Genomic DNA, 24,903 nt, shown 5'->3' with positions numbered 1-24,903 from the left:
GAATACTTTTCCAGAACTGAGCTGGCTTCATGAGGTGTTTTTCAGCAAATGTAACTCTGGCCTGTCTATTTTTGGAATTGATGAATGGTTTGCATCTAGATGTGAACCCTTTGTATTTACTTTCATGGAGTCTTCTCTTTACTGGTGACTTAGAGACAGATACACCTACGTCACTGAGAGTGTTCTGGACTTCAGTTGATGTTGTGAACGGGTTCTTCTTCACCAAAGAAAGTATGCGGCGATCATCCACCACTGTTGTCATCCGTGGACGCCCAGGCCTTTTTGAGTTCCCAAGCTCACCAGTCAATTCCTTTTTTCTCAGAATGTACCCGACTGTTGATTTTGCTACTCCAAGCATGTCTGCTATCTCTCTGATGGATTTTTTCTTTTTTTTCAGCCTCAGGATGTTCTGCTTCACCTCAATTGAGAGTTCCTTAGACCGCATGTTGTCTGGTCACAGCAACAGCTTCCAAATGCAAAACCACACACCTGTAATCAACCCCAGACCTTTTAACTACTTCATTGATTACAGGTTAACGAGGGAGACGCCTTCAGAGTTAATTGCAGCCCTTAGAGTCCCTTGTCCAATTACTTTTGGTCCCTTGAAAAAGAGGAGGCTATGCATTACAGAGCTATGATTCCTAAACCCTTTCTCCGATTTGGATGTGAAAACTCTCATATTGCAGCTGGGAGTGTGCACTTTCAGCCCATATTATATATAGAATTGTATTTCTGAACATGTTTTTGTAAACAGCTAAAATAACAAAACTTGTGTCACTGTCCAAATATTTCTGGACCTAACTGTATAATGCTCACTGCTGTATAGTGTCCTCTATATAATGTTCACTGCAGTATAGCACCCCCTGTATAATACTCACTGCAGTATAGCACCCCCTGTATAATACTCACTGCAGTATAGTGTCCTCTATATAATGTTCACTGCTGTATAGTGCCCCCTGTATAATGCTCATTGCAGTATAGTGCCCTCTATATAATGCTCACTGCTTTATATCAACCTCTATATAATACTCACTGCAGTATAGCACCCTCTAATATTCACTGCAGTATAGTGCCCCCTATATAATGTCCACTGCAGTATAGTGCCCCTATATAATGCTCACTGCAGTACAGTGCCCCCTATATAATGCTCACTGCAGTATAGTGCCCCCTTTATAATGCTCACTGCAGTATAGCGCCCTCTATATATCTATATAATTCTTACTGCAGAATATTGCCCCCCTTTATAATGCTCACTGCAGTATAGCACCCTCTATATAACGTTCATTCTAGTATGGTACCCCCTATATAATGCTCACTGCAGTATAGCGCCCTCTATATATCTATATAATTCTTACTGCAGTATAGCGCCCTCTATATAATGTTCATTCTAGTATGGTACCCCTATATAATGCTCACTGTAGTATAGTGCCCCCTATATAATGGTCATTGTAGTATGATCCCCCTATATGCTCATTGTAGTATACCACCCCCTATGTAATGCTCACTGCAGTTTAACACCTCCTATATAATGCTCATTTTAGTTTGATACACCTATATAATGCTCTCTATAGTATAGCGCCTCTATATAATGCTCTCTATAGTATAGCGCCTCTATATAATGCTCTCTATAGTATAGCGCCTCTATATAATGCTCACTACAGTATAGCACCCTTTATATATCTATATAATTCTCACTGCAGTATATTGCCCCCTATATAATGCTCACCGCAGTATAACGCCCCCTATATAAAGCACAGAAACTGGGGGGCTTGAAGGATCACATTAAGACGCACAACGCATGAACGGGGGCTTCAAAAGTCATATTGAGACCCACAAAGCGCATGAATGGGGGGGGCTTCACAAATCATATTGAGACCCACAAAGCGCACCAAACCTGACAATCACATGGTATAAGCACGGCTGGGCTGACCTCTTCGTCTTTTTGTGGTCGCCCCCGCGGTGCCCTGCAGATCGCATTATGATCACATGCGCCTGCGTTACCCTGCGACGTATCAGCCCCGTACAGCGATTTTTGCCCCAATATGCAGCCCTGTGCAGAATGAATGTGACACACGGGGAAGATGACAAACTGAGCTCTGCTACATCAACTACTAAACCCCTGGATGTTTTCTTGCATTCTTGGCCATTAACAATAACCTGGCAACATGAAGGTGGGGGACGGGGGATCCATGGCAGCCTAAAACCCCCATCTCCTCCTGCAGGGGGACACAGCGGGAGGGAGAGGGATTGTTCTCTTGTCACTATATCATTTGTCACAGCAAAGGTCAAGCGGTCGGGTTCCTTGACCCCTCCATGTCATCGTCTCCCCTGTTATTGAGCCCCTGTCCACTGCTTTCATGTACTGAGCAGCTCTAATGAGGGAGAATCAATCACTAATAATATCAGGCCTTATCCTCCATTCACATCCAAAGCTGCTTCAAAAATGTGGATGTAGATACAATGTAACAGCGCAGAGTCACAAAGTATCGGAATGTGGAGAGTGTATGTCCTGCAGCCGCCACTAGGGGGAGCCCACAACATGCAGATTCATACCATCCACTATAAATGAACTATAAATGCATTATGTAGCTCCCTCTAGTGGTGAATGGAGGCAGTCAGAGTTTATCATTTCGCAGCAAGCAGAGATCTAGAAAATGGTGAGGAATTAAAAAGTACAAAAGAAAGTAACTTTTTATTATTCATTGTTTAAGCTTGATTTACATAGGACTGAACGAGCCCTGCAGTAACAAGACGCCCGGCATTACAACCCGACAGGTGACTGCATGATCCTGTAGTGAGGGACCGATGTAGCAGAGCTCAGTATGGCGGCATCTCACCGCTCTTATGTTTTATCCATTGCACATTTATAGGAGTCTTGCAAAAAGTTAGCAAATATTCATCCATCGAAGCAAGATGTAGCAGAGCTGAGTGAGTGTGATGTACGTTTCAACACTTCCATAAGGCTCTGCTATACAATGATATTAAACTATGACTGTATAGCCAGTCCCATAATGTTGTATGTTATTTGTGTTCTTACATGGGACTGCAGGCACAATGGTCACATAATCTTGAATTGTTTAACACTATTGAATATTCCTGAATTTAAGGAATTAATTATGTCAATTCAATGAGCAAATATTAAATTGTTGAATATTTTGATATATTTTTGCATAGGACTGCAGGTGGACCTACTTAGCTAGAGAGTGGATGCACAACGCAGCAGAGCTGAATTTGTCAAAGTCCTTTATGTTGTTACATAAGACTACATGTGGACTTTCTGCTGTTCTGGTCATTTGGGACAATCTTTCACAAAGTGTCAGGTGTATGTTTACATGGGACTGCAGGTGGATCAGTGCACATATAGAGTGGCAGAACTGAGTTTGTCACTTGGCACCATGCCCTATAACAGCACATAGGGGAATCCAGGGCATTAGTTTAGCTCTGTGCTATCACAACGTAGATATAATGCGGTTGAGCTGAGGTTGTAATTGGGCACGATACTTCTCAAATTCCCGGGAATACATCAGAACCTACTGCTTCATTCCAGTTTAGAAAGTTTACATAGCAGGACTAGCTTTATCATTAGGCCAAAAAGATTTGTTCATTTTTATAGTGCCAACATAGTCTGTGGCGCAGTACAGAACTTGCCGTCACTCACAAAAGTCCTTATCCCTGATTGGACTGAAAATTGGAATTTATCAGGATTTTTTAAACATTTTGTCCTTGATCGGATTCGAACCGAGAACCTCTGTGCTCATATCATGGGTTCGAATCCGACCAAGGCCAAAATTTGCATGGAGGTCGTAAATTTTTCCCATTTTTGTGGGGGCTTCATCCAAATACCCCAGTATCCTCCAGAGCCCCAAAAACATATAAAGAAGTGATTATGATACATTGTTTCTGTTTTCACACAGGGCTGCAGGTGAAGCCACTGTATTGTAATAACACTGACTTCTTTCCACAACAGGACTAACATTATCATTTGGCCACAAAGATTCGTTCATTTATATAGTGCCTACATAGTCTGTGGCGTAGTATAGAACTTGCCGTCACTCAGGTCAGTCCTTATCCTTGATTGGACTCATAATCTGAATTTATCAGGATTTTTTAAACATTTTGTCCTTGGTTGGTTTCGAACCCAGAACCTCAGCGCTCATATCGTGGGTTCAAATTTGACCAAGGACAAGATTTGCATGGAGCTCGTAAATTTTTCCCATTTTTGTGGGGGCTTCATCCAAATACCCCGGTATCCTCCAAAACGCCAAAAACATAAATAGGTGATTATGATACATTGTTTCTGTTTTTACACAGGGCTGCAGGCGAAGCCACTGCATTGTATCATTTGGCCACAAAGATTTGTTCATTTATATAGCGCCAACACAGTCTGTGGTGCAGTACAGAGCTTGCCGTTCCTCAGATCAGTCCTTATCCTTGATTGGATTCAAAATCTGAAATTATCAGGATTTTTTAAACATTTTGTCCTTGGTCGGTTTCGAACTGAGAACCTCTGTGCTCATATCATGGGTTCAAATTCGACCAAGGAAAAATTTGCATGGAGGTCGTAAATTTTTCCCATTTTTGTGGGGGCTTTAACCAAATACCCCAGTATCCTCCAGAACCCCAAAAACATAAATAGGTGATTATGATACATTGTTTCTGTTTTCACACAGGGCTGCAGGTCAAGCAACTGTATTGTAATAACACTGAATTCTTTACACAACAGGACTAACGTTATCATTTGGCCATAAAGATTTGTTAATTTATATAGTGCCTACATAGTCTGTGGAGTAGTATAGAACTTGCCGTCACTCAGATCAGTCCTTATTCTTGATTGGACTCATAATCTGAATTTATCAGGATTTTTTAAACATTTTGTCCTTGGTCGGTTTCGAACCCAGAACCTCAGCGCTCATATCGTGGGTTCGAATCTGACCAAGGACAAGATTTGCATGGAGCTTGTAAATTTTTCCCATTTTTGTGGGGGCTTCATCCAAAACCCCAGTATCCTCCAGAACTCCAAAAACATATAAATAGGTGAATATGATACATTTTCTGTTTTCACACAGGGCTGCAGGCGAAGCCACTGCATTGTATCATTTGGCCACAAAGATTCGTTCATTTTTATAGTGCCAACATAGTCTGTGGCGCACTACAGAGCTTGCCGTCACTCAGATCAGTCCTTATCCCTGATTAGACTGAAAATTGGAATTTATCAGAATTTTTTAAAACATTTTGTCCTTGGTCGGATTCGAACCCTGAACCCCGGCGCTCATATTGTGGGTTCGAATCCGAACAAGGACAAGATTTGCAAGGAGCTTGTAATTTTTTCCCGTTTTTGTGTGGGCCTCATCCAAATACCCCAAACCATATAAATAGGTGATTATGATACATAATTTCTGTTTTTGCACAGGGCTGCATTGTAATGACTCTGAGTTCTCACGACACACAGAGCTCAGTATACGGCACCGAGATCCACAACAACACGCTAGAAAACGTGCGAGGCACAAGTGTCTCCGACGCCGCCTTCCTATTGGGAAAAGCAGCGGCTGCAAGTGTTTCCCGATGAATTGGTGACGGGAGGGGGGGTTGTTGTGAGAGAAAACCCAGATTCAGTGTTCTTCCCCTTACAATCCAGGCAGGTTTCTGCTCTTCTTATTGAGATCCGCCTCCATCCCCCCCTCCCTTCCCTTCGCTCTCTCCATCCATCTCTGAGCTTGGGAAAGTGGGTTAGTGAAGGAACCTTGTGTGCACAATCTCAGTCCCGGCAGCGGCGGCAGCTGCACATCCCCTCCGCTCTGCTTGTAACTCTGGGATTGTTGGGCTGGATTTCCTCCTCTGGATCATCCTTTAAAAAAAAAAATAATCCAAAAATAGCAAAAACTGCAGAATCCGACCTCCCCCCCATCTCTCTGCTTACTTTGGGAAACTGCGTGAAGATCCTGATCTTCTTCGATCCTTGGGATTGATTAACTGTGGGATTTAAAAAAAAACAAACAAACTCATTTTTGAATTTTTTTTTTTCATGGTTTTTGGCAAAAACATATTTGGGAGCAAGTTCTAAATCTTTCTTGAAGTCTTTCTCTAGATTTGATTTTTTTTTCATCTTCTCTGTGATTGTAAAGTGGTTGACCATGGTTTGGAGGTGGCAAGCAGACAGGAATCAGTTGCATATTCTGCTTCTAAGACTCCTTTGCCTTCTCCCTACAGGATTGCCTGTCCGCAGCGTGGATTTTAAAGGAAGCACAGATAACATCACTGTCCGGCAAGGGGATACAGCAGTACTCAGGTAGGGGGCGCTCTGCCTGCTTCTTCTTCTTCTTCTGGTCTTTATGTTGACATGTTGGAGGCTACTTGAGTCATCTAAGATGCTGGACTACAGGGGAGCGGAGGAGTGGTACGAGGAGGTGTCCTCCACTAAGGTCTTCTGCTTCCTTGATGACTCCTTGCACGAGAATATTCAAGGACGTGCAATCATGGTATTACCCGTAAACACCTCACAGCCTCCTCCACAGCTGGCATCAGTGTTTACTAAAGTCTACCTTGCCTATAACGATGCTCGATTGACTCATCTCATCATGTGAGGATGATCGAAGGTTCATCACGTGCTCATTGCAACCTACATCCGTCCCTTGCACAGGAGTCACATTGCAGTCCTCCTGGTGGAAGGGATGAGGACTTGGGGGGCGTCTAAGAGGTCCATGTCTGTTGAGATGCCGGCATGGATAGGGTTGGAAGCCGATGTGATACATTCGAGGAGCTGGCACGGTATCTATATCTAGTGCGACACTAGATGGCTTCCCAGGCATGGAGGGAGTTAAGCGTTCTGTTTGAGGACTTGGGGGGCTTCTAAGAGGTCCATGTCTGTTGAGATGCCAGCATGGATAGGTTGGAAGCCGATGTGATACATTGGATGAGCTGGTACGATACCTATATCTAGTGCGACACTAGATGGCTTCCCAGGCATGGAGGGAGTTAAGCGTTCTGTTTGAGGACTTGGGGGGCTTCTAAGAGGTCCATGGTTGTTGAGATGCCGGCATGGATTGGGTTGGTAGCTCATGTGAAACGTTGGAGGAGCTGGCACGGTACCTATATCTAGTGCAAGCATTCTGTTGATGGGATGAGGACTTTGGGGCTTCTAAGAGGTCCTTGTCTGTTGAGATGCCGGCATGGATAGGGTTGTAAGCCGATGTAATACGTTGGAAGAGCTGGCACCTATATCTAGTGCGACACTAGATGGCTTCCCAGGCATAGAGGGAGTTAAGCATTCTGTTGCTGGGAACATAGGCACGCTAGGATTTGCTGACACCTCATCACTGCCAGTGCACACATCAAAGAGCCCATCTTAGTCGTAAGGGCAGATCTTCATCATGGCCGTAGGGAATGGTCCATGCCATGTCACAAGACTATCTGCAGAATCAATCCTGCCCCGTAGACCTTACCATCTACTACAGCTTACGTCGTGGTGGCTGCAGTGACACCAAAACACATGCTGGACAATGCTAGGGAGCACTGCAGCACTCTGCGTAGAGGTACACCATGAACCAAATATATTAACTCCATATCTGCCGTAGCTTCCTTCTTCTGCTCCTTGGCCAGCTCTGGTCCTCAGAGGCTCCTAAGTGCATCACGTTAAGACAGACGGGTTAATTAGTGTAAAAGGCAGGATAGGCTGGGAACGGGCTCAGTTAATGGTCCTTAGAGGACCAGGATGGAGAAGTAGGAGTTAACCCTTTAAGGGTCATGTTGTTGACAGAGCTTGAGGTCTTGGGAGGCTTACTGAGCTTGCACATCCCACAGCACGTCATGAACACATCGAAGCGTGCTCCATCCAGGTGTCAGTGCAGTGAAGTAGAGCGAAGGAGCATTGCAACTTGACGAGGACATGCAAAACACCAATGTGGCGGTGTCGATGGTGGTAGCGTCCAACTGATGACGCCTCCCGGTCAATTCATTGAGTGGAGCTGAATATTAACCTATGCCGGTGTAAACTGCATGTAATCATAGAGACGCATGCTCATGTTTCCACCCATGATACGTGTCTTCTGTGAAGCCATGTCTATTCCTACGCGGTGTATTGGCCACGTATGATGGTTAGTATTGAAGGTCTGATCTTCTAGATACAATATTGCCCTATGGATATACATATCTCATGGATCGTCAGGAGCTAATACTGTAACCAGGTCAACCCTATACTCCGGTCCTAATGGCCGTTCTGCTGGTTCTGGAGCGGCGCCCTGTGTACTGGGTGGGCAATGCTCTTCGCTGAGTGTTTGTTGGACGCCTTGTCCGTATCCATCTCACACGCTGCACTTGCTCCTCTACACGTCACGTGCTACAGTCAATACATTAATGTCTTTGCATCGGTGCAACTTCTACTGGTTACATTGATTTCCTACACCTTCGTCAAATTGAAAAGATGGGATATTTAATGAAGAAGAATCTGTCGGAGAAGAGCAGAAGACGATTACCGAAGCCTTGTAAGATCTTCAGCTGATAGGATCATTTTCGATGGGATAAATAGGAATCATGTAAATTGATTTTATGGATTACTCCATTTCTTCAACTTATATGATTGATTACGATAAAGACTCCTTATCCGAGTCTCTCCAGCTCGTGCAAAACTACAATTCCCATGATGCTCTGATACCTGGAGACCAAGGAAATTTGCAACAGCTGGAGAGCCATTGGATGGAGACCACTCGTCTATTAGATGGTGGGAGACTCAATCATTACTTCTATCAAAGAGCAATGGATAGTGATGAGCGGGCACTACCATGCTCGGGTGCTCAGTACTGGTAACTAGTAATGAGCAGGCACTACCATGCTTGGGTGCTCTGTACTGGTAACTAGTGATGAGCGGGCACTACCATGCTCGGGTGCTCTGTACTGGTAACTAGTGATGAGCGGGCACTACCATGCTCAGGTGCTCAGTACTGGTAACTAGTGATGAGCGGGCACTACCATGCTCGGGTGCTCAGTACTGGTAACTAGTGATGAGCGGGCACTACCATGCTCGGGTGCTCAGTACTCATAACTAGTGATGAGCGGGCACTACCATGCTCGGGTGCTCAGTACTGGTAACTAGTGATGAGCGGGCACTACCATGCTCGGGTGCTCAGTACTCGTAACTAGTGATGAGCGGGCACTACCATGCTCGGGTGCTCAGTACTGGTAACTAGTGATGAGCGGACACTACCATGCTCGGGTGCTCAGTACTGGTAACTAGTGATGAATGAGCACTACCATGCTCGGGTGCTCAGTAATCGTAACTAGTGATGAGTGGGCACTACCATGCTCGGGTGCTCAGTACTGGTAACTAGTGATGAGCGGGCACTACCATGCTCAGGTGCTCAGTACTGGTAACTAGTGATGAGCGGGCACTACCATGCTCGGGTGCTTGGTACTCGTAACTAGTGATGAGCGGGCACTACCATGCTCGGGTGCTCAGTATTGGTAACTAGTGATGAGCGGGCACTACCATACTCGGGTGCTCAGTACTAGTAACTAGTGATGAGCGGGCACTGCTATGCTCGGGTGCTCAGTACTGGTAACTAGTGATGAGCGGGCACTACCATGCTCGAGTGCTCAGTACTGGTAACTAGTGATGAGCGGGCACTACCATGCTCGGGTGCTCAGTACTGGTAGCTAGTGATGAGCGGGCACTACCATGCTCGAGTGCTCAGTATTGGTAACTAGTGATGAGCAGGCACTACCATACTCGGGTGCTCAGTACTGGTAACTAGTGATGAGCGGGCACTACCATGCTTGGGTGCTCAGTACTGGTAACTAGTGATGAGTGGGCACTACCATGCTCAGGTGCTCAGTACTCGTAACTAGTGATGAGCGGGCACTACCATGCTCGGGTGCTCAGTACTGGTAACTAGTGATGAGCGGGCACTACCATGCTCGAGTGCTCAGTACTGGTAACTAGTGATGAGCGGGCACTACCATGCTCGGGTGCTCAGTACTGGTAACTAGTGATGAGCGGGCACTACCATGCTCGGGTGCTTAGTACTGGTAACTAGTGATGAGTGAGCACTACCATGCTCGGGTGCTCTGTACTCGTAACTAGTGATGAGTGGGCACTACCATGCTCGGGTGCTCAGTACTGGTAACTAGTGATGAGCGGGCACTACCATGCTCGGGTGTCAGTACTGGTAACTAGTGATGAGCGGGCACTACCATGCTCGGGTGCTCAGTACTGGTAACTAGTGATGAGCAGGCACTACCATGCTTGGGGGCTCAGTACTCGTAGCTAGTGATGAGTGGGCACTACCATGCTCGGGTGCTCAGTACTGGTAGCTAGTGATGAGCGGGCACTACCATGCTTGGGGGCTCAGTACTCGTAGCTAGTGATGAGTGGGCACTACCATGCTTGGGTTCTCGGGACTCCCGAGTATAATTGATGTCAATGGGAAACTCGAGCATTTATCCGGTAGATTTCCTGGAAGGTTGCTTGACTTCCCCATTGACTTCTATTATTATACTCGAATTGCACCCAACTGGTCGCTACGAGTACCATCACTACCATTGGACCATGTTGAAAATTATCGGGGATCCCTTTTCTGGGCCCCAATTTTAGCTTTAAGTGATTACTACATTTCTAAGGACTGTTAGACTTTCTTGACTTTTTCTGGAACTTACTCAACCAGACACAGCTCCATAGGGGCTCGAAATGACTGAACAATGGTTTTCTATTGTCTTGGCTAATAGAAGTGAAACATTGTATAAAAATCAGGACGCGGTTGGTAGAATTTATGATTGGTCGTAAATGTCACATCATTATTTCCGACAACTGTAAAAAGACCCCTCCTCTCACTACCCCATGATGACCATTATGGCTCCCCCAAATATCCCCAAGGTCATATTTTATAAAGTATGCCACAATGGCACCAAGAAGTGGCAAGAGTCCCAATGGTTATACTGCCCCCACATCCGAGGCAAGGAACAGTGGGGTTGACAAAAAGTCTGACTGTTGGGGTGTGACGGTGCATATCTCTGTCTAGCGTAAACCCCCAATTCTCCATTGTTGCTACTTAAAATGAAAATTTTGGTCAGCAGCACTGGCATGGGCCAATTGGCGGAAGGCACAGCCGATGCTACAACTCAACTGTGGTGGTGAAGGCACGAGCCAACTCCAAGCTTCAGCAGTGCCCCTCTATAGTGATGACCCTTCGGATCGTTGGGGGTCCAATACCTGACTCCACTGCAAACTGCAGTACCTGTGATCACCACTATGCTGTGTATGGCGCTGTGCCGCCCTGGCTCCGCGCACTGTGTATAGTCCATGGTGGCCGGATCTGGTAACAGCGAATCAGTGGCTGATATTGATGACCGATCCATTACCATAGACCTGGACACCCCCTTTAATTTTCAGTAATTGCTACCTGAAGACAATATCCTATTCTATGGACTATAACGGGCGACTCGGACAATGGAAGGATTGTAACATTTCTTCCCCGTTTCTAAGGCTCGTGATTTCTTCAATTTGTATCATCTTTCAAAAAGAAACCTGCACGATCAAACCCTTAAAAGCCGAATGCGCAGGTTCCCGCCTCGCTAACAAGTCTGCGGCGAGGATATTCTCAATTACCTGCAGAGAAACAAAACTTTTATCTCGCGGATTACTTCAAAGGATGAAAGTGAAGGTTCTTAATTGAGGTTTATTGTTCCTGCTCGAAAATGGAGGGAAAAAAAAAAGAAAAATGTATGAAAAAAAAAGTCAGGAGATTGCAAAAAGTTGCAAAAATTTAAAGAGAAATAACTATTAGGATTTCACTGTTCGGGGATTAGATTGGCAAAATTTCCAGACACATCCTAATTCCATATATTCATTACAAAGCCCCTCTGTGGGGGCTTCTCTTGTGAGGGGACACAGCCTCAGTGAGACCCCCAGGTGCACCCCCTGGATATTGCAGGACCTCAGTGAGACCCCCAGGTGCACCCCCTGGATATTGCAGGGCCTCAGTGAGACCCCCCAGGTGCACCCCCTGGATATTGCAGGACCTCAGTGAGACCCCCCAGGTGCACCCCCTGGATATTGCAGGGCCTCAGTCAGACCCACCAGGTGCACCCCCTGGATATTGCAGGACCTCAGTGAGACCCCCCAGGTGCACCCCCTGGATATTTCAGGGCCTCAGTAAGACCCACCAGGTGCACCCCCTGGATATTGCAGGGCCTCAGTGAGACCCCCACAGGTGCACCCCCTGGATATTGCAGGGCCTCAGTGAGACCTCCAGGTGCACCCCCTGGATATTGCAGGGCCTCAGTGAGACCCCCCAGGTGCACCCCCTGGATATTGCAGGGCCTCAGTGAGACCCCCCAGGTGCACCCCCTGGATATTGCAGGGCCTCAGTGAGACCCCCCAGGTGCACCCCCTGGATATTGAGGGACCTCAGTGAGACCCCCCAGGTGCACCCCCTGGATATTGCTAGACCTCAGTGAGACCCTCTAGGTGCACCCCCTGGATATTGCTAGACCTCAGTGAGACCCTCCAGGTGCACCCCCTGGATATCCCCAGGCCTCAGTGAGACCCTCCAGGTGCACCCCCTGGATATTGCAGGGCCTCAGTGAGACCCTCCAGGTGCACCCCCTGGATATTGCAGGACCTCAGTGAGACCCTCCAGGTGCACCCCCTGGATATTGCAGGACCTCAGTGAGACCCTCCAGGTGCACCCCCTGGATATTGCAGGACAGTATAGAGGACTCCTGCCCAGTATAGTCCACAAATGACATCATATTATCCAAATGTGCTGACCACTAGTGGTCACAAGTGGAGTTGCAGATATCATTACATTACTATATTGCTTTACTTGGATGCTTGGGGGTTATAGGGAATGTATAATTAAAACGCTACCTGTTGTTTAAATCCAGATTTTGTCCCAAATATTTTTTTTTTATTATTGTTATTAACTTTCTTTTCTCCATATCACAATCTTTATTCAAAATAAAAAAAAAAAATAAAAAAAATCTTGCAATTTTCACACTGGCCACTGGGGATTTTTTAGACTCCTTTTTTGCTTCAGGAAATCTCCATATATATTAGCAGCAATGAACAGACTCTGACCTTATATTTTGTTTTGAAGCATCTTATGGGGGAGGAGGTGAGCTGTGACATCACCTGTTATGATTGGTGGATTCTGTGGGATTAGATGGGATGAGGTGTTATCTCATGTCATTGTAGTCCTGCCTGTGTTGATAATGAGTCTGTAAACTCTTCATGAAATAATGGGAAGTATGAGTCTAAAATAAACGTCAGTGGCCAGTGTGACACCTGCATGATTATTATTATTATTGTTTGTATGTGGCCACTGTGGCTGTGATGTGAATTTCAGCTGTTGTGATACTGTGTTGGGAGATGTTTATGTATGTGGCCATGTCACAGGGTCCTTCTCGATATCACACAATCAACAGAGCGAGATATGACTGAGCAATCCAAGAATATTTATTCCATACAATCCAGAAGGTCCATCAAATGATCCACCACACAGGGGGTAAAATAGTCCAGTAATGGTATAAATGTCCCAGGAAGGTAGTCATAATCCTCCAGCAGTCCTTTTACAGGGAAATCGGGGTTTCTCACAGTCTCTCTAGGTTGTCAGCTTTTCCCTGAGAGGATCGATCTTACTCCTTCTCTCTTGTCTTTCTCAACCAGAATGAATAATCCCCCAGGTAAACAGAGAGTTTAGGTGGATCCCAGGCCCCCCTCCCCCAGACCTAGGGACAGAAGCACTGCAAGGATATAAGGATACAAGGATATAACTTGACTTAGCATATCAAACAATATATCGAATAGACAGACCACCACGCCCAAAACATGAAACCACACAAAATGGTACATAACCCACAATATCACACCATCACAACCTCTCCCTCCTTCTGAATAAGTGAGTATGCCATGAGGTCTACACAGACCTCTGGCCACCTCACTTAAGTCCATGTTGGTCAGCCGTGGATAGTCTATGGTTCTTCTTGCTGGGGCAGTCCATCAGCATTCCGGTGTTTGCTTCCACACTTGTATTGGATGGAAAAGCTGTAGGTAGTCCCTTGTACAGCAGTGGGGTCAGAAGGACAAGCTTCCCTTTGTGTCCTCCTTCACTCAAACTATGTTTCCTGCACCCACAAATCGGCATTGTAGATCTCCCACATCATTTCCTAGGAGAATATCTGCAGGCAGCCGCTCATCACCCCAACCACACATTGCTTGATCCTGAAGCCAAAGTCCAGATCTACAGTCGCCTTTGGGATATTCCTCCTTTATCCTCCAGCCAATTCAATAACAATCCCTGGTCCATGATGTATCGCCTCTGGCCGAACCACTCGGGGATCAGCTATTGTGAGAAATGCCCCGAAGTCACAAAATCCAATGACTCTCTGTCCATCCAGCACAACTTCCTGTAAGTGCTTACTTTGATGGTGAGAGGAGCTCGGGGCTGTGGCTCGCACCCCATAAACCCCTAGTGGCCGACCACGAGTGTCTGAGCCATGAGGCAAGTCAACTTGAAGGGGTGAGAATTCTTCCCCCATTGTATTTGGCTGTAGAGAATGAACAGGTCGATTTGGTGCATGGTCATTCCTCAATCGACCAGCAGGGCAAGTGTTTTGCAAATGCCCCGGCTGCCCACATCGATAACATCTCCTCTGCGTCGTACTCCTTCTAATGTACATTCTGGAGAAGGCAGTAGGAGAACCGGGTGACAGAGGCCGGAGGCCATACACTCCAACAGGGGCATCTATGGTGCAGGGGTCAGTGGTACACTCCGGTAGAGGTGGTGGTAACTCTTCCTCAGACAGGATGGAGTGTGGAAAATGCACTGAACGAGGTGGAGGTGCGTGGGGGTCCCTCCGAATCCTTGTGGGACAACTGCATTGTAGGTGCCCAGGTTGTCCTCACCCATAACATCTCCTCTCTGTGATTCCCCCAGGGCGTGGTCGGAGCTGTTGGGGCCCAGGATTGGGAGCCGTGGTTGTCATTGGTCTGCAGCTGGGTGGAGGGGCAGATATTACCGGAGAGGGCCGGGGAGCAGGAGCATCAGAATGTGGCTTATTGTCCAGAAGCCCTCTCCATTGTGGTCGGATAGTAAGGGCCTCATCAGCCAGGGCTGCAGCTCATCCAAGGTGCACGGCGTGCGGTCTCTGACCCATTCCCGTATTTCTGAGGGACACTTGTACAGAAATTGTTCTATAAGAAATACCTGCATAATGTCTTCCACAGTGAAGGCGTCTTCCGCTTCCAGCCATCTCCGACATGCCTGGGACATCTTATGAGCATACATCCTAAACGTTCCCCCCATGGTGAATGGGAGGTCTCGGAGCTGTGCCCTGTGTGAGTCTGGGGTGATGGCATGGTAATCCAGGATAGTCCGCTTTACAATGTTGTAATCCCGGTTCTGCTGTGTGTAAATGGTGTGATAAGCTTCTGCCAGGCTCCGTTCAGGAGTCCCACTAACAAACGCATCCAGCCAGAGTGGGGAACCTCCATCACCGCACACTGCTGCTCAAAGTCCTTGAAGAACCCTTCCACATCTCCGGAAGCCTCATCAAATGGCTTGAACTCCGCCCGGGTGACCCGTACATTATCCCGGATCACTGGGTTTACACTCCAACTCATATTACCCCTCTGCTGGACTCCATTGCTTCTTGTCTCCGTTGTGTTCGGCGAGCAGCATACTCCTTATAGTCCTGAGATACACCGGGGCCAAGAGCTGCCATCTCTTCTTCATGCCACACCAACCACTGGCTTTTTGGGGCAGAGATCTCCATCTCCAGTGCTTGTCCATCAGACATCTGGGAAGAGGGGGACTGTTTCTCACCCAGAAGTAGATCAATTAAGGCCTCTTTACTCAGTCCCTGGTAGCTCAGGCCCAGATCTCTGGCTCTCTCCTTTATACTGGATGCGGTCCAGTTTCTGTACTCACTCTGTGGGTGGATCTCCATTAGGCTGCGCTCTGTTGATCCCACCGCTGCCACCAGTTGTCACGGGGTCCTTCTCCTATATCACACAATCAACAGAGCGAGCGATGAGTGAGCAATTCAAAGAGGATTTATTCCAAGCAAATCAGAAGATCCATAAAATAATTCACCTCACAGAGGGTAAAATAGTCCAGTAATGGCATAATGTCCCAACAGGTTAGTCGTAATCCTCCAGCAGTCCTTTTCCAGGGAAATAGGGGTTTCTCGCAGTCTCTCTGGGGTGTTAGCTTTTCTCTTAGAGGATCAATCTTACTCCTTCTCTCGTGTCTTTCTCAGCCAGAATAAATAATTCCCCAGGTAAACAGAGAGTTTGGGTGGATTCCAGGTCCCCTCCCCCAGACCTAGGGACAGATGCACTGCAAAGGGATATATAACCTGACTTAACAGGACAAATAATGTATCAAATAGACAGACCACCATGCCCAAAACATGAACCCACACAAAATGGTACATAACCCAGACTATCACACCATCACAGGCCACCCAGTGGCTGTGTTGTGAATTGCAGCTTTTGTGATACTCTGCCATGAGATGTTTTTGTATGTGGCCACCCAGTGGCTGTGATGTGAATTGCAGCTTTTGTGATATTCTGCCATGAGAGGTTTATCTATGTGGCCACCCAGTGGCTGTGATGTGAATTGCAGCTTTTGTGATACTCTGCCATGAGATGTTTTTGTATGTGGCCACCCAGTGGCTGTGTTGTGAATTGCAGCTTTTGTGATACTCTGCCATGAGATGTTTTTGTATGTGGCCACCCAGTGGCTGTGTTGTGAATTGCAGCTTTTGTGATACTCTGCCATGAGATGTTTTTGTATGTGGCCACCCAGTGGCTGTGTTGTGAATTGCAGCTTCTGTGATACTCTGCCATGAGATGTTTTTGTATGTGGCCACCCAGTGGCTGTGTTGTGAATTGCAGCTTTTGTGATGCTCTGCCATGAGAGGTTTATGTATGTGGCCACCCAGTGGCTGTGTTGTGAATTGCAGCTTTTGTGATGCTCTGCCATGAGAGGTTTATCTATGTGGCCACCCAGTGGCGGTGTTGTGAATTGCAGCTTTTGTGATATTCTGCCATGAGAGGTTTATCTATGTGGCCACCCAGTGGCTGTGTTGTGAATTGCAGCTTTTGTGATATTCTGCCATGAGAGGTTTATGTATGTGGCCACCCAGTGGCTGTGTTGTGAATTGCAGCTGAGGGTTTTTTTAAGCATGTTGCTATATATATTATATTAAATTTGCATCCTGAGAAATGTGAATCATTAGCAGAATTCACGGAGAAGGACACATTTATTCTGGATCCGGATCTCATCTCCCCAACGTCCTATTACTAAAGTTTTACCTGCAGCTTCTTAATGAAAGATTCATTGTTTCTCTCAGTGCAGTGACACATTCACCTCCTGAAAACAAAATCCTTGTTTTATTTTTTATTTTGAGATGTTACATTTTTCCTTTGTTTTCCCCTAGAAGACACATTATCACCTGGTAATGTAACCTCCCGACCCGCCATCTCAATTTATGGATAATTTAGCGCTTTCATGAAAAAGAAATGATGGATCAATACGCGCTGTATATTTAATGCCCGGCCGATATAATGTGCGGCCGCTCCCCCGCCCCGGAGCTGAACTGTGAGGAGGGTAAATGAATCGGATTAAAATCTGGGGACTTGGGAATTCTTTACCCAGAGAGACAATAATGGAGAAATCTAGAATACGATTGATTCCAGGGTATTCGCCGGTCCCAAGGAAAAGGTGACACTTTCCAGACAGTTTAACCATCACCGAACTGTCTCAAGATGCAACAATGTATCTCATCACCACTGAAAGTGTCTATTCATCTTCAGGGTGACTCAAAAAGTGTCCTTTCTCTGTAGACACATGGACACATATCTACACTGATGTTACCATGATGGAGGAGAGGTAGCGGCGCGGGGATTTGTAGCCTCTTATCTCCGATAATAGCAGGTTATGTCTGGGAGGAAACATCCGAGAGACCAAAGTGATGGATTTATGATGGATCCTTCATCAAATGTATCATCTCAGTCCCTACCATAACGCAGATTCAGAAGCCTCGATAAATCCCAGCTCTTCCCGGGATGGACGACCCATCATGGCGTCATTACTAAGTCAATGGCTTCAACCGTGATACAAAAGTTTTAGGAGTTTGTACCCAACGTTTTTGGTTTTCCAACTGAGTAAGTGGGATGTGGGCTGTGACTGAGAAAATCAAAAGGCCTTAGTTACTGATTACATTTTCCATTATTTGAAATTATATATTTATAATATATATGTATATAATCTAATATATAAAGCTGAGTATATGTATGTGTATATGTATGTGTGTATGTCCGCTAAAGGAATCCGCACCGTCGCATTTACAATCACGAAATTTTGCACAGACGCCCCATGTGACTCAGGGAACGTCATAGATTAGGTTTTGACGGGAAAATTTAACCCTGCGCTTTACAGTTACTCTCTAAAATCCTGCCTCCATTAAACTGAATGGAACTGGGAGCTGCAAGTTAATAGCAACTGTCAGTGGTTGCTACAGGAACAAAATAAACTGTTAGTATAAGAAGCTAATGTGTGAGGTAATATGATGTCGGTGGTGAGACGGATAGAGAGAGACAGAAAAAGACAGACAGAGACAGACGTGGAAAGAGACAGACAGAGACAGCCCGGGCAAAGAGACAGCCCGGGCAAAGAGACAGCCCGGGCAAAGAGACAGCCCTGGCAAAGAGACAGACAAAAACAGACAGGGAAAGAGACAGTTGGGGAAAGAGAGAGACAGACAGACACACACAGGGACAGACACAGAGATAGAGAGAGACAGACACAGAGATGGAGACAGATAGACTGATACAAATACAGACAGAGACATAGACACAGACAGACAGCGACACACAGACAGAGACTGGGAGAGAGACAGAGAGACAGTTACTATCCCAGGCAATGCCCGAATACTATAGCTATATATATATATATATATATATATATATATATATATATATATATATATATATATATATATATATATATATAATATATGTATAATTTATATTAATTAATAATTCTATAATTTATAATAATTAATAATTCTAAATATTCGGACTCCTATGAGGAAGAAGAATTAGATGTTTCCAACAAAACTCTCTTTTTATTTATCATCTTAGAGTTAGAATAGTTGGAAACGTAATTTAGGTGTTGGAGTTTACCAATGATCTGGAGTTTTGAGGTGTAGTTTTGATCTAAAAGAGTATTGGACTAGTGGTTGGAACCTGAAAAGGATGTCCCCTGTAAAAAAAAAAACATTGTCTTCATGATATTAAATGGTTATTACCAAAAAATCAAGTTGGATGATTGCTGAGAGTCTGAACACTGAGATCCCAAGAATAGGGCTCTAGAGACCTGAGAAAGGGACTATGGAGCCCCAAAATGAATGGAATGGATATGCGCATGTCTGGCCTCTTCTACATTCATTGTCTATGGGACTACTGGAAATCGCTGTACTCATGTGTTCCATAGACAATGAATGGAACGGATCCACAAATTTGCACCTCATTCAGGATGAGCCTACAGAGCTCCGCTCTCATGGTTCCATTACCCTATCCTCATGATCATTGGGGGGTTTAGTTGGTGAAACCCTAGCAATCAGCAGGTTGTCACTTACTTTATGGATAGGGAACAACCTATTTTTTGGAGAATAATCCTTTAAGGGACTCAGAGTTGAAAGAAGGGCTCCTCTCATCTTTTGACCATATGTCACAATGTGACAGTAGGATAGTAAAGGACAGGGTGTTCCTATGCTGTCCCTCACACTAGGGGACCTTAGGTTATCCCTAATCTCTGGATTACCCCTAATGGTGGAGATACCAGATTCCTGTGTTTTACTATTTTCCTGTCCAGGACTAAACTGTTCTCCCTCCAAGAGAAGGAGGAGGCAGGAGTGTGATGGCAACACAGATTAAGACAGGGGAAAAAAACATAGACACACTGCAAACTCACAAGAAAAAATAGTAAGGAACTAAAGAGAAAAGTAAGAGGAGGAATGCAGCAACAAAAGGACAACAAGGGTTAGCACAGCAAATGCTCACAGCAATAACCCTTTAATTGACAGAGTTGAAAAGGGGTTATCTCATCTTTTGACCATATGTCATTGTAGGATAACAAAAGAGAGGGGGCTCCTATATTGCTCCTAATGCTAAGGGAACATAGGTTATCCATAACCTCCGGATTACCCCGATGGTACAGATGCCAGAGTCCTGTGCCTTTCTATTCTCCTGACCAAAACTACACTGCCCCCCTCCAAGAGAAGGAAGGGACAGGAGTGTGATGGCAACACAGATTAAGACGGATAGGTAAAAAACAAAACTCAGACACACTGGAACAAACAGTAAGAAACTAAGGAGAAAAGCAAGAGCAGGAAGGCAGTAACAATACAAAAACAACGAATAATACTACAGCCACTCACAGAAATAACCTTTTAATTGACACAGAGTTGAAAGAAGGGGTCTTCTCATCTTTTTACCATATGGCTCTGAGGGATAGCGAAGGACAGGGGGCTCCTATACTGTCCCTCACAATAGAGGATTACCCCTAATAGTGGAGATGCCAGAGTCTTGTGCCTTTCTATCCTCCTGACCAAAACTAAACTGTCCCCCATCCAAGAGAAGGAAGGGGCAGCAGTGTGATGGCAACACAGATTAAAACAGATAGGTAAAAAACAAAATTCAAACACACTGCAAACTCACAGGAACAAACAGTAAGAAACTAAGGAGAAAAGCAAGAGCAGGAATTTAGCAACAAAAAAAACAAGGGTTAACGCCACAACCACTCACAGCAATATAGTACTACAACCATCAGAAATCCCAGACCAGTATAGAAAAGCTATAGCTGGCATTAAAGGAATATTCCAGCCATCATATATAGGACGAAAGCGAATGTAACTGTCCAAAGTGCAGCACCCCTTAAAGACTGAAAGTCTGTAGTAGGTTTCTTTAAAATAGTTTAGACCTAGGAAATCCTAAATCTTGGAAAAGCATGAACCAAAAGAATAAGTCATAATGCAACATACACAACTAATCTAGATACTCGGAGTCCCCATGGGTGCCTCTAAGATCCACCATGTCCACAAATGAATGGTGCTTTAACAGTAGGTCCCTTAGACATTACTAGTAGGACTCTTTTTCTTTCACTGAGACATTGTGATAGTTTTGCTCGATAATGATGTTGGTGTTGAACCATGTTGATCCTATACTGCACTTAATTCTGATATTTTCTCTGAAAAGCTTCCCGAGGATCCACTTCTCAGGGCGGAAAATAGTAAAGAACATTCTAGAAGTAAAGCTGTGGGGAGCGTTAGCCACTTCTTGAATGCAAACACCTTCCCTGATCCTAATCGCGGCTTAGTGAAGGGATTCGGTGGCCGCAGGCTTCATTCCAAGAGAGCAAATGGGTTTATTTCACAAAGATACAGAAAACAGACCGGACAGGAAGCTCCGAGGTCGCGGATTGTTCTGTGCCGGCCTCGGGATTCACAAATTCTATAGGATAAAAGCAGTGAAAGTAAAAGGGGAAAAATTACGATTCTGTACCGCGATAATGGAGAAGACAGAGTTTTTATGATCATTTCCGTCTTTCTTTTTGCTTCATCCTTCCTCTGTTTCTCTTCTTTCTTCCACACCTTCCTTGTCTCCTTCTTTCCTCTTTTATCTCCTCTCCTTATTCCCTTCTGTGATGGTGGAATATGGGGGGTTGTGTATAATTCTGTGTAGGTTCATATTTTGTGGGTGGTACTCTGTCCATTCTGTGTACATTGTCTCGTTAAGTTAGGTTAATCACCCCCTGCCGGGCTTTTGTCTCTAAGTCTGGGGGAGGGGGCCTGGAATCCACCCAAACTCTCTGTTTACCTGGGAGATTATTCAGTCTGTCTCATAACTTCAAGAGAGAGGCAGGAAGATTCATCCTCTGTGGGAGAAGCTAAGGCTCCCCAGAGAGACCTGGACATTTATCCCTTACTGGACTGCATCCGTGTTTCTGGACTATTTTACCCTCTGATTTGTGGATTATTTTATGGACTCTCTGATTTGCTTGGAATAAATGTTCTTTGGTTTTTCACTCATCTCTCGCTCTGTTGATTGTGTGATATGGGAGAAGGACCACATGACACCTTTATTCATTCTTTCATATCTCTCTTCTTTCCTTCATACCTCCCTTACTTGGCCCATTAGATTACCTTTCGGATAATCCCGATTACCCACATGTCCCATTTCTCCTAGGTCCCGCTTTGCATCGCTGCAGGGCAGTAGACGGCGTGTTGTGCTGTTATATGGCGGCAATAATTATACATTGTACCTGGGCACGTCTCCGCTCCTTCCTTTGGCTTTTCTTTGGATTATTGACATTGCCGTGGACCCGCGGTGAAGACGCCCGGATCAGAGTCTGTCAGGATATAAAGATGATTCCTTGGCAGTTCCTGGAAGGGATTTGTCATGTTTCAGAGACCTGTTATTAACCGCGAGGACTTATTGCGCGAGCCCCTCGGCTGTCAATCACCCGCGATCAGCACTAAACTCCGCGCTCGCTGTTTACTGAGCACAATCTGTAAATTCAGTGATCGCTGCACTATTCTCAGGTGATTGATGTATCCAAGGCCTTTCTAGGAGGCAGTATCCCTCATGATGAGCTTAGATACAACAGCTCAATAGAGAGTACCCCCATGATGGACTTAGATACAGCAGCTCATTAGAGAGCATCCACCATGATGGGTTTAAATACAGCAGCTCAATATAGTATCCCCCATGATGCGCTTAGATACGGCAGGTCAATAGAGAGTATCCCCCATGATGGGCTTAGATAAAGCAACTCAATGGAAAGTATCCCCATGGTGAGCTTAGATACAGCAGCTCAATAGAGAGTATCCCCCATGATGGGCTTAGATACAACAGCTCAATAAAGAGTATCCCCTGTGATAAGCTTACATACAGCAGCTCAATAGAGAGTATCCCCCATTATTGGCTCAGATACAGCAGCACACTAGAAAGTATCCCCCATGATGGACTTAGGTACAGCAGCTCAAAAGAGTATCAGACAGTATCACACAGGATATCACACAGGAAAGGATTAGATACACAGCTCAGCAGACAGTATCACACAGGAGAGGATTAGATACACAGCTCAGCAGACAGTATCATACAGGAGAGGATTAGATACACAGCTCAGCAGACAGTATCACACAGGATAGGATCAGATACACAGCTCAGCAGACAGTATCACACAGGATAGGATTAGATACACAGCTCAGCAGACAGTATCACACAGGATAGGATTAGATACACAGCTCAGCAGACAGTATCACACAGGATAGGATCAGATACACAGCTCAGCAGACAGTATCACACAGGATAGGATTAGATACACAGCTCAGCAGGCAGTATCACACAGGATAGGATTAGATACACAGCTCAGCAGATAGTATCACACAGGAGAGGATTAGATACACAGCTCAGCAGACAGTATCACACAGGATAGGATCAGATACACAGCTCAGCAGACAGTATCACACAGGAGAGGATTAGATACACGGCTCAGCAGACAGTATCACACAGGAGAAGATCAGATACACAGCTCAGCAGACAGTATCACACAAGAGAGGATTAGATACACAGCTCAGCAGACAGTATCACACAGGATAGGATTAGATACACAGCTCAGCAGACAGTATCACACAGGACAGGATTAGATACACAGCTCAGCAGACAGTATCACACAGGATAGGATCAGATACACAGCTCAGCAGACAGTATCACACAGGAGAGGATTAGATACACGGCTCAGCAGACAGTATCACACAGGAGAGGATTAGATACACAGCTCAGCAGACAGTATCACACAGGATAGGATTAGATACACAGCTCAGCAGACAGTATCACACAGGACAGGATTAGATACATGGCTCAGCAGACAGTATCACACAGGATAGGATTAGATGCACAGCTCAGCAGACAGTATCACACAGGAGAGGATTAGATACACAGCTCAGCAGACAGTATCACACAGGATAGGATTAGATGCACAGCTCAGCAGACAGTATCACACAGGACAGGATTAGATACACAGCTCAGCAGACAGTATCACACAGGATAGGATTAGATGCACAGCTCAGCAGACATTATCACACAGGACAGGATTAGATACACAGCTCAGCAGACAGTATCACACAGGATAGGATTAGATACACAGCTCAGCAGCACATATGGAGCTGTATTGTGGGGGAATGTGGACATTGAATGGCCGCTGTACCGGGCAGACATGTAAACACTTTGTATACAGACCTGAGGATCGGATGTGACACTTTTAATTCTTGTTGCTTCCTGTAATTTTCGGTATTTAATTATTCTTAATTATTTTGAGCGTCTTTTTCTTATTTTTCCCCGGGGGCGCGGAGACGCGGGGGCACTAAATAATGTAAATTTGTACATATTGCAGCGCAAGGCAGAATATATGAGCGCATTGTAAATAAATAATATGAGTAATAACAAATGCAATATAATCCCGCAAATTTATCCTCCTGCTCGCTGCCACAGATAACGCTCCCACTGACAATACCGCGCTATGCTCAGCTCATAAAATAGGGCAGCAACAGGTAGAGGCAATCTGTCATTCCCGGGGCGACCACCGGGCCAGGGATAAGGAAGAAAGGAAGCAGCTCAGAGCCAGGCGGCTGCCATAAAGAGCAAGGTGCGGAGGAAATAACACGGATCACACATTATATTATATTCCACAGAAAAGATATATAAATTCTATACATCAACAACAACAAAAAAGGATTAGAAAGTATTGGAATCTTAATGGGTTCTGGACTAGAATCCGCACAAGACTGTAAAGTTCTACTACAAAGTCAGCAAAGTATAGAATAGTACAAAAATATGTAATATTG

The 24,903-nt window shown here is 45.4% G+C and overlaps 1 protein-coding gene across 2 annotated transcripts in view; it reads left to right on the top strand.

Moving 5' to 3' along the window:
- The first annotated feature begins 5,697 nt into the window (after window positions 1–5,697).
- Window positions 5,698–24,903, top strand: part of LSAMP (limbic system associated membrane protein) — a 984,979-nt gene continuing 965,773 nt past the window's right edge. Inside the window, exon 1 of one of the 2 annotated variants that reach the window (XM_075334897.1) lies at window positions 5,698–6,286. In XM_075334897.1, coding sequence (XP_075191012.1) covers window positions 6,132–6,286 — 155 coding nt within the window. In that variant the 5' untranslated portion in view covers window positions 5,698–6,131. The remainder of the gene's footprint in view (window positions 6,287–24,903) is intronic. The other variant, XM_075334898.1, reaches the window with a different exon arrangement.

The sequence above is a fragment of the Anomaloglossus baeobatrachus genome, chromosome 2, assembly GCF_048569485.1.
Source record: "Anomaloglossus baeobatrachus isolate aAnoBae1 chromosome 2, aAnoBae1.hap1, whole genome shotgun sequence".
Classification (NCBI taxonomy): domain Eukaryota; kingdom Metazoa; phylum Chordata; class Amphibia; order Anura; family Aromobatidae; genus Anomaloglossus; species Anomaloglossus baeobatrachus.
The sequence above is the reverse complement of the archived record's forward strand: the minus strand, read 5'-3'. Positions and strand labels throughout refer to the sequence as shown.